Source organism: Microtus ochrogaster, linkage group LG4, assembly GCF_000317375.1.
Source record: "Microtus ochrogaster isolate Prairie Vole_2 linkage group LG4, MicOch1.0, whole genome shotgun sequence".
NCBI classification, from domain to species: domain Eukaryota; kingdom Metazoa; phylum Chordata; class Mammalia; order Rodentia; family Cricetidae; genus Microtus; species Microtus ochrogaster.
The window spans coordinates 14,279,927-14,291,098 of record NC_022030.1 but is presented as its reverse complement, the minus strand read 5'-3'; the positions used below and the strand labels follow the sequence as shown (position 1 = coordinate 14,291,098).

The 11,172-nt window shown below is 41.2% G+C and overlaps 1 protein-coding gene across 6 annotated transcripts in view; it reads right to left on the bottom strand.

Moving 5' to 3' along the window:
- Positions 1-2,042: 2,042 nt before the first annotated feature.
- Positions 2,043-11,172, bottom strand: part of Utrn (utrophin) — a 521,838-nt gene continuing 512,708 nt past the window's right edge. For all 6 annotated transcript variants that reach the window (XM_013351419.2, XM_026786362.1, XM_026786363.1 and 3 more), the window contains 2 exons: positions 8,454-8,476; positions 2,043-4,016 (listed from right to left, as the gene is read on the bottom strand). In XM_013351419.2, coding sequence (XP_013206873.1) covers positions 4,008-4,016; positions 8,454-8,476 — 32 coding nt within the window. In that variant the 3' untranslated portion in view covers positions 2,043-4,007. The remainder of the gene's footprint in view (positions 4,017-8,453; positions 8,477-11,172) is intronic.

Sequence of the window (11,172 nt, the reverse complement as noted above, 5' to 3'; positions counted from 1 at the left end):
ACAAGAGGGCCCTAACTCATCGTGTGCTACGAAGCTGCAACTCTCTGCCATTTACCCCAGTGAGTAGTTCTATTCTTCCCCAGCCTTGTGATTTCATTGCCGAAACCCTCCACATACCTGCCTTTGTATGAGACCAGGTTAGCTTGCTAGTGGATGAAAGAATGCAGCTGAGTTTCTGCAGGCTTTCTGTGTGGGCCTGACCACACATCCCCTGAGCGGAACCAGTATTTGCTAGTGACATTTGATGCCTGCCAGTTTACCCACATCATGGGACAATGACTATCACAGGTAATGAATACACGAATAGTGTGAACTCAGCCCTTACAGCAAGGCCATTCAGCTAACAGGAGTTTTGGATTAATCAGGTTAATCAGGTATGGCATTCAGGACGCAGATGTCAGTAGTGGGGATGGTATTATGTGTATCTTCACTAAGTTTTACACTAATGACATGGGAACGGTATCTGAAGAGCCACTCTGCTCAAAGAGTAAACAGATCCCAAGAGCAACTGTGTCATTTAAATTATAATGAGAATTTCAAGGGCATATAATAAGGTGAAGGCTAAATGCAGAAACAAAGCTTGGCTAGTTGTCACTTCCCTTTTCAGTGACCAATCAGTCACTGGAAACCAGCGGTTTCCTTAGAAATTATTAACGTGAGTGACACTTCATGGATAAAATGTTTAAAACGTTGGTGCATTGGATTGCCCCTGTTCTCTTTTTAAATCATACATTATAGAGGAATTTTTCTAATTCTTGCAGAGTTGTTAAATAAAACAATTCTTGATATCCTTTTGTACTGGAGAGCTCCAGAAGCAAATTATATCTGATACCAGACTAGTTAAAACCAACAGTACCAATAAATAGATGATTTTAGAGTCTCTGGTGGGTTAAATGAGAATAGCCCCTGTAGAAATAAGAGCGGTGGGCTGCTTCCCGCCACTCGGCTAGCTTTACCCGAAATAATTACACGGACACTGTATTCTTTTAATCACTGCTTGGCCCATTCTCTTCTAGGCTAACTCTCACACCTGGACTAGCCCATTTCTAATCATCTGTGTGTAGCACCCCAAGGTGCGCTTACCGGGAAGATTCTAGCCTACATCCATCCTGGGTCGGAGCTTCATCGCGTGTGCCTCAGCGAGCAGAGCTCTCGCCTCTGCCCGCAAGAGTGGAGCATCCTGTCTCTCTGAGGCGTCTGCCCCCGAGAGTAGAGCTGTCGAGTCTCTGAGCTCACTTCCTCTTCCGCCCAGCATTCTGCTCCTCCCACCAACGTTCTAACCTATCAGGTCAAGCAGCTTCTTTATTAAATCAACCAATGACCTTCCTCCATCAAGCCCCCATAAGGGTCATATCTTGAGTGTTTGCTTCTCAGTTGGTATAACTGTTTGGGAAGGATTTGAAGGTGTGTCATTGGGGATGGACTTTGAGATTGCAAAAGCCCATGCCATTCCAGCTCTCTCTCTCTCTCTCTCTCTCTCTCTCTCTCTCTCTCTCTCTCTCTCTCTCCTGCCCATCAGATATAAACTTTCAGTTTCTTCTCTACTACCACGCCTGCCTGCCAGCTGATGTACTCTTCACCGTGACGATCATGAATTGTGACCCTCTAGAACCATGGATCCCTGAATTAAATGCTTTCTGTTAAAAGTTGCATTTGTTAACGGTGTTGCTTTACAGCAAAAGAAAACAAACTGAGGCAAAGTCTCATAATAAAAGTGGATTTGAGAGAGTAACCAACTAAATACCAGTAGCACCAAGTTATAAAAATGAAGGCCCAATAGGCTTCATGGATATACGTGTAACATTCATTTTCCCTAGCAACAAGGTTTCCATTTGCACAGGAAATTGAGAAATAGATAAATATATGTATGTGCAAGAAGAGGTGGGGGAGGGAGAAAGAGTGAAACGTGACTGGATTAGTGTATATGAGACAGTTTCAGAAAATATGTGGATTTATCGGCCTCTCTACAGTTCGCTTACCTCATATACATTCAGAGATCAGATGACATCAACAAACACAGCCAAACAGCAAAGCCATTTTGTGTTAAAATTACTTTTATTCAGGATGAAAAATACAATATGTAACCAGATTAGATGACAGTCTGTGATTAGTTCTTTACCACATACTTCAAAAGAACAATACACTTATTTCTCACTGTGGTTACTGCGATATAGTTCCTCTTAATATTCAGAAGGTTACAATGTAGTGTTTTGTGTAGCTTTTTCTGTAATAGCAGATAGAGTTTATTTTGCATACAAATACAGGCAGGAGGGAAAAAAAAAGAATACATGACTTCTCAAAGGAAAAACAAGGAAGACACCAAATCTACAACCTGGGGTTCTGAGATCAGGGAGTTGTTTGTTGGGGTTGTGTAGGTGCTTTCTTGGGTATGAAATGGCCTGATGAAAGCCTAGGCTTTGCACACTGTGGCGTATAAAGCTATGTCCAACACAATGGAGGAAGGTGGTTCTGAGGTAGAAAGGTGATCATGGCTCTCCTCTATTATAAAACAATTTTCTTCTTCTCAAAATATCTATGCTGCAAATAGACACCCTTTGCCCCCAACCCACCCAACCAACCCTAAAAGAATAGCAATGTCCAACTTTCAGCCTCCTGCTAGCCAGATCCCAGCAAAAGAGAACCCAAAGTTAGCATGTCCTGACGTTTCAAAAGCACGTATGTTTGAATCAAAACATATTTCCTTTGATTTTATTTTTGGTATTCTCTACCGTTGGTAATTAATTAAATGCTAAATTTAAAAAAGAGAAAAAAAACAACCAAATATCTAGCTGAATGCACTCAGAAGTCGAGGCAGGGGACTAATCATCTAAGCATTAATTTCATTCTGGAGAAGCAATATAGGCTTGTGATTGACATTCTTCCCAGATGTGCTGCTGGTCACGTGACGGGTCATGAGACATCCGTCCATTTGTCCTGAAGGTTCCCATGAGACAGGCACTAAGTATGCATTCATAAAGGAAACCACTAGGGCTTTCAAAACTTACAAAGGACTTGAAAATACAAAAGCAATGATAAAAGTCTATTTGGGAACTAAAGACCATGATGTGATCTCATCTCACAGTGGGAAAAGTCTGTTGTGTACCTTACAATGGAAACCGAGGCTGAAGGTAGTAGGGGATGCTGTACTAACTTTTGTTTCTGAGTCAAAATGAAAATATGCTTAAATGGCAACCTTTGGTAAAATGATTTTTGAGACTATTACAATGCAGTCTTGTTTAGCATAGAGATTGCACAATGAAATAAATAAAGACGTCAAGATCTACTTACAAGAAAGGAATAAAAAGCAGGAGGTAAAATACCCAGCAGCCTTCCAATTAGTTCACAGGATGTTTACTGGAGTCATCCAATGGTTACTGAAGGGCTAAGTGGATGATGTCAACTAAGGTTAAATAGCATATCCAGAATTGCTGCTTACTTCACATATTTGATTCAAATATATGAACTTAAGAATTTGGCCAAACCCTAGAAACAAATACACAAAGTCTATTTGGTCATGGCTGATGAATTATAAATAACCGAAATATAATGGGAAAATAGTCATATAATAAATGAAGTTATTGTACAAGGTTAATTAACATGAACAGCAGAAGGAGTGTAATAATGTAGAGTGGTCTAATTCTTATGCATTTTTCTCTTATTAAAAAGGCAGTTTCATATTAGAAAGCCCCCACCCACTTTCCCACGGCTGTATATACTATACAAATCAGTGACAAATGCATTACCACCTCCAAATATCTTCCGTGTTCATTAATTTACAGTTGCATAGAAAGGGGAGAAGAAAACAATAATATACGTTATTACAGAAACAAAATACCCTTTTCTCTTTGGATAGTCAGTGTTTTATTCCCTCAGTAGAACACACAGTCAACGCCAACAGCACGTGTCGCGGAGCCAGGGAGCTTCAGGTCGAATGGGACTTGGAATTGGCATTTGCGGAAGAGGGCAATACTGAAGGTCAGGAAATGTTGGTTGGCTAGATGAATGCTTCACATTGCCTGTAGCAAGGGAAAACACCAAGGTCAGAACATTTGCAAAAGGCTGTCTGGGTAATGAAGACTTGACAGTTCTTCAAGGGAAAAAGAGGGCTTCTTTCAGATCTAACCAAACTTCATAGGGCTGCGTTTAAAGGGGAACCCCTACTGCCCTTGTGACTTTTGCTCCCTAGGATGAGGACCTTTCACCCTGAAGTGACGCGGTCAGCTTTTCATTAGAGTAGTCAATGCCAACATAAAGGAGGCGGGGTATCCAGATGTCTATTTTTTTTTCTTGCCCAGACTAGAAAACAAGGCGGGTAAAAATTGAGAGATCTTGGCTTCTTCTTGGGGAAGATAGCAGTGATGTGTGTGTCAGACCAACCAAGACTATACCTCAGTCCTCCTGAGGAACTAGAAGGGCACTTTGATAAAGCCAGTATCTCTGTCCTAGAGAGGAGAAGCCTGGAATTATAATCCAAGACAGGCACAGGTATCCAGTAAACAGAGAATGCTTCTCAATCCAGGCCACACTAAGGAAGTGACATTAGAGTTTCCATGGGGAAGGCAATCAACTGCTCTTTTCAAAGTGTTGAAATTAGACATCTTTGAACAAATTACTCCACATGAAATAGCCTAAAGGAAGCCATGCCTCATGGAATCAGGCAGGCTCTTCTGGGACTCCCAGCAAAGATCCCCTGCCTATCTATCCTTGCTTCTCATTCTGTGGGAGACCTTGATGTGAAATTGATTCCCTGGAATTGGAGGGAATTCATAAACTAATTCCTGGCAAAGGTCCCCAAGGGGCTCTTTTACTCCCAAGTCTTCTGGAAGTCAGTTAAGTCTTGTTTCAAGCCTTTTCTCCAACAAACTTGCTTCTGGATTAGACATTTTGTTGTTCTGAAGGAAGAAAAATTCAGCCAATGTTAATGGCAGTTTCATTGGGTTCTAGGTTACTAGATATTGAGGTGAGCCCTTCCTGGTGAAATAGGTGTGAAAGCTATCTCAGGGATAGGCTCTCATTCCTTTCTCATGTGGTGGTCATTTCAACCCTAGCCAATTCAAAGTACTTTAAGAACACAGGAATAGAGAGAAGTTCCATGTGGCAAGGGAATATGCTATTTATTCATATTGATAACTAAAGCTTTAGTGTTAATTTATTGCTGAAAAATGGATTGAAATTACTTTCAAGTATTCTCTTATTCAGGATTTGGAAGCATATAGTAAGGAGGTGTGTAACAGTTTTCTTTTTAGGCAGCAGATTTCTAAAAAGTGGAATTTAATTCTAAAAGCTGCTGTGGGACAATGGTTTGTAGCCTGTCAATGTATTTTAATAAAATGTTGATTGACCAGGTGGGACAACCAAGCAGGAAGTCGCCTGGAATACTGCATTCCAAACTTTGTTTAGAATGCTGGTTAAAAGTTGTTATAATAGTCAGGAGAAAAGCTAAACAAAAGATATTAGATTCAGAGTTCTTGTTCTTTTAAAAAAAAAAACGGGGGGGAGGGAGTGCTGTGAGACAATGGTTTGTAGCCTGTCAATTGTATTTTAATAAAATGCTGATTGGTCAGTAGACAGGCAGGAAGTATAGTCAGGACAACCAGGCAGGAAATAGAGAAAGGGCAACAAGAACAGGAGAATTCTGGGAAGAGAAAACTTGGTCTGCAGTCCTCACCCAGCCACAGAAGCAAGATGTGACTGCCCCACTGAATAAGGTACCAAGCCACGTGGTTAACATGGACAAGCATTATAGGCTAATATAAGTTATAAGAGTTAATAAGAAGCCTGAGCTAATGGACCAATCAGTTTATAACTAATATAGACCTCTGTGTGATTCCTTTGGGACTTAACAACTGCGGGCACCGGGCAGGACTGAATTCAGTCAACAAAAAGCAATCTAAACATAGAATTATACAAATAAACATATAAGACAGCATCCAGGTGACAATAGACACCTTTGATGACTTTCCTCTTGACCCAGGGTATGGAAAATTCCACAAGAAAAAGGACATAAAGTAGAGGATTATTGTGGGACAATGGTTTTAGGCTGTAAAGATTTGTTTCTTGTATTTGTTTAATAAAATGCTGATTGGCCAGTAGTCAGACAGGAAGTAGAGATGGGGCAATGAGAACAGGAGAATTCTGGGAAGAGGAAAGGTCAGTCTGTACTCATCATCCAGACACAGAGGAAGCAAGATGTGACTGCCTTACTGAAAAAAGGTATCAAGCCACATGGCTAACACCGACAAGAATTATGGGCTAATATAAGTTATAAGAGTTAATAAAAAGCCTGAGCTAATAGGCCAATCAGTTTATAATTAATATAGGCCTCTGTGTGCTTATTTGGGACTAAACAGATGTGGGACCTAGTGGGACAGAAACCTTGGTCAACAGAGGATAGAAGGCAGAGAAGAAAGAGACCTCCGGAAGGAGTCCTATGTTTCCTGTACCTACCAGGGAACAATAAAGATCTTATTCTACACAATTTCTTCAAATCTAATACCAAAGCAGAAGGTCTCCAAGTTCACTCTCTGCTTCAGTTCCTGTGCCTTGTGCCATAACGGGTCTGAGGACTGAAAAGATTCTCTCACCCTTCGTGACCTCCATCTCTATAGTCATGACCCCACCATGGAGCCATCAGAACCGAACCCCAGGCCTTTCTCTCAGTTCTGCTATGTAGATTCCCTTGATTCCTGTTTACCCTTCCATGCCCTCTGTTCTGTACCATACAGAGAGCTGCACACTCCTAGATGTGTCTCCATGTTCTGCCCCCACTAGTTCAATCTATCCTTCTGTGCTCTCTGGGTCACATGGTCCATCACCAAAAAAGTCCACAGCCTCTACTCATCCCAGAACACGTCTTTCCTTAATGACTTGAATCAGCATCCAGCTCTTCTTAAAGACACAGCATCTGGATAGCCTGTAAGATCCCTGTAACTCTTTCCTCCATGCTGATCCACACCACCCTTGGCCTCTCACCAGGCCTTATAGAGGTATTCAGAATTAACGTCATTCTCTTCTCCCTAAAATGCTTATTTGAATTTCATCTCATCAGACCACAGCAATCCATTTTGCAGTCATCTGCTGGCCCTTTAATCTATGCTCATTCATTTCTCAGGGAGCAAATACCTCAGTATCACCCAATTTGAGGCTGTTTGTAAAGCTTAAGGGTTTCAACACCCATGAGCATAATTAGGCCAATTCTCTGGCCTCTCTGTCAGGGATCCCACCCTTTACCATTTTTAGTCATTTACACAGATGTCCAATTCCAGCCATTACCTTTACTTATGGCCCCTCTACCATCACACCCTCTCTAACTGTATCTAACTTCGTCTTACTTCTGCTAGGATGGTAACGTCACCCATCTTCTGACAGCATAAGATGTAGATCATTGCCACTCTTCTCCCACCTTTGCCCAGACCATGACCTCACTTCTCTCAGAATTGAACTCAAGACTCTGCTTCAATCCTTAAAATCAACTCTTTGCCGTTTCTTTTAAACAACTGTACTCAGTGGCTTAACACATTCAACTTTTCCATTACAGGTTAAGGCAAAACTAGTCACCTCTGCTGATTTTGCTTATGAACATCATGGTGGCTAGAGGTCAACATGACCATAGGGATGGCTGGCACACAAAGAGGTGTTCCTTAACAGCCATCTTAGTCACGCTCTGTTTCTGAGTGTGTCTGCTCCTCTGCAGGTGAGCACACCTTCCCATCTCTCCTTACACCTCAAACTCACCATCTGCTGTCTCACTTCCCTTTAAAGTCCATGCTTCCAATTTACCAGGACAGCAGAGGGCATCAGAGGAAGATGCCTACTGCGTCACAAGTTGGCTTCACAGGTACTTGTCTTCTAGCCAAGACCCCAGCTCTGCTTGCCAGTAAGATGAGACAATGCTCATTGTTTTGAAAAGACTAATAAATGTAAGGAAGAAAAACTTCTACAAAAATTTTGCTGTGCCGCTGTGGTATATTGTAACTAACAGTTCCTCCTAAGAAACAAAACTGATAGCTAGTAGTCTCCGGCTTCTAGAAGAGCTCAATATATATTTTAAAATAATAATTAAAAAACTGCAACTCCCCCTTCATTGGAGCACTGATCTCTGTATTATCCTTGGGGGACCAGACACATTTTAAAGTCAGTGTTCTGTGACAGGGACCCTAAGTAAACATGTTAGATGAAAGGTCAGTCAGATCTACACAGAGTGACTTTATATAGTAGATAGCATGGAATGAGAGCAGAGAGCCAGCATACTTTGGGTACCTGGCAGAATGTGACTGCGGAATCCCATTTCCTTGCCCAACATCTTCTGTTATATAGAATCAAGTAACACTTAAACACCAAGTGGATTCACTCATATATATGGAGAATGAAGAAGGACTAAATCAACAGTGGTGAATGTGCTTACTCTAGGTCGGAATCAAGACAGTAGAGTCAATTGGGCCATTAGCACTTACCTGAGGCCTGCTGGGGACATTGGCTGAAAGAGAAAATAGAAGAAATCAATTAAGGGCTTTGCTGTTGCTTTGTGGCTTCCCTTCTCATGCATGCAAATTTGTAGAAAGTTCTTCAGAATGAGAGAACAATTCTGTCCCCACAGGGATGCTAACAAGAAGTAGGGGCCAGCCTCCTCCACCCACTGGCTAAATGCTCTAAGCCAGGCTAGTTTCCCCAGTAAGTGTCTCATATTCCATGGGATTTAAAATACAAACATTCTACAAAACATTATACAAAATATATGCTAGCACTTTAAAAACATATGTATTGAAACATTCAGAAAGCTCTTAGTTCTAGAAAAAAAAATCTCAAAACTCTGCCAATTATTTTTTGGATTGTGTATATTAAATACCAAGGATATCTATAGATTGCATCAACTCAATTCTGACCAAAAGGGTCCTTAGAGGCAAATAGTATTTTCTGCTCACTCTTGTCGGAAAGATGTGGGAAGACATTGGTTATATGTTTGCATCAATGAAAAAGGGGCTGGTCATTCTTCAGCAGTCCTCTGGACTGAGATCAATAAGATTTCCTTACATGGGTTCAGTTAAGAGCATGGAAGTTATACTAGGGTGCCCAACTATCCTTCAGTGTCTTCCTTGTGATGGAGCCCTCCCCAGAGAAACTGATGTCATGGGCTTAACAAGAGCTGGCACCATTGAGTATCTTCTAGCTCTGTGCATTGCCAGTCTCATTTTTCACTAAGATCACCCTCAGGTCTCTTGTTCTTGTGGTCTCCATTTAAAAAATTCAGATAAGATTACACAGAGTGCAGTCTAGAAGACAGAGCTGATTACAGAGTAGTTCAGCGACCCTCTGAAGGAGAACAGTAAGGACCAAAAGACCACTGTCTGCATTTACATTTTAGGCAGGCTTCCAGTGGTTCTCACCCTTCCTAAGGCTGTGAGACTTTAATATAGTTCCCTATGTTGCGGTGACCCTCAACCATAAAATTACTTTCATTGCTACTTCATAACCAGAATTTTGCTACTATTATGAATGGTAATAAATATCTAATATGTATGATATATGATATGTGACCCCCAAAGGTTGAAAACTGCTGCTTTATGCTATTTTAGAAGATCCCAGGGCTGTAGAGATGCTTGGCTCAGCTGTTCAAGAGTACCGACTGCTAGTACCCATACTATAACACACAGTAGGCTATATCTGCAGTTTGGAGGATCTAACTCCTTTAGCCTCCATTGGCACCGCATTGATGTGGGAGTGTTATCTATCTGTTGTTTTTATTGGTTAATTAATAAAGAAACTGCTTGGCCTTTGATAGGCCAGCCCTTAGGTGGGTGGAGTAGACAGAACAGAATTCTGGGAGAAAGAAAGCTGAGTCAGGCAGTCACCATGATTCTCCTCTCTGAGGCAGACGCAGGTTAAGAATCTCCCTAGTAAGCCACCAGCTCGTGGTGCTACACAGACTATTAGAAATGGGTTAATCAAGATGTGAGAATTAGCCAATAAGAGGCTAGAACTAACGGGCCAAGCAGTGTTCAAAAGAATATAGTTTCCGTGTAATTATTTCCGGTAAAGCTAGCTGGTGACTGGGAGCTTAGCGGTGGGAAGCGGCCCACTGCTCCTCACTACACTGCATATACATAATATAAACATAGAAGCAAGCAAAACACCCATGCATGTAAAATAAGAACAACAAATCTTTTTAAAAAGATCTTGGACTTAGTAGCTCTTCCTGAGAAAATCTAGATGGCTGTCCCCTACAAAAAGATGCCCACACAGTAACCTTAGAAGGTTTAGGAGTCCTACATCCTATGGGTAGGATATTTACTTCCTTCCAATGCCAGAGACATGACTCAGGACCTATATTTTTTCTGAGCAGTAACTAAAGTCTCACTGTTTCACATTTGTGCTTTACAGGCCATTGACTGTGTCCTCTACGTTTGCTAATATCTGATACTTTCACTGCAGAATCATACTCAACCTAGGGAAAAAGAAAGGAGATTTGCTTTCTAATAATGGCAATATTTATTTTTGGCCAAATGAGGAGTGTCTCTAATTACATAGCATATTTTCAATCTCTCATTTTCCTGTTTTGTTTTGATTTTAAGGAAGAAAGGACATCACTGACCCATACTGGGTCATTGTGAGAAAAAATGGGAAAGTGAGAGGGGCACCTCTCTGATGTGGGGTTCCCCTCTGTATGCTGTGAATATGTTTTATTACCATTGGTTATTAAAGAAGCAGCTTTGGGCTTATAGCAGGGCACAATATAGCCAGGTGGGAAATCTGATATATATAGAGAGTAGGCAGAGTCAGGGAGATACCACGTAGCCACTGAACAAGACAGAAGCCCTAGAACCTTGCCAGTAAACAAGGAGCCTCGTGGTAATACGCAGTATAATAAAAATGGGTTAATTTCTGATGTAAGAGCTAGCTAGAAATACGCTTAAGCTATTGGCTAAACAGTATTGTAATTAATACAGTTTCTGTGTGATTATTTCAGGTCTGGGCAGCCAGAATGAGCAAGAGGAGGGAAAATGAAAAATGTGAGCCCTAGTATTTGGGAGAAGAACCAGGATAAAACAAGCCCAGTCCTATACGGTATATCCCATCCTAGAAGGTATATCCCATCCTAAAGTTATATCCCATCCTATAAGGTATACCCCATCCTATAAGGTATATCCCATCCTAAAGTTATATCCCATCCTATAA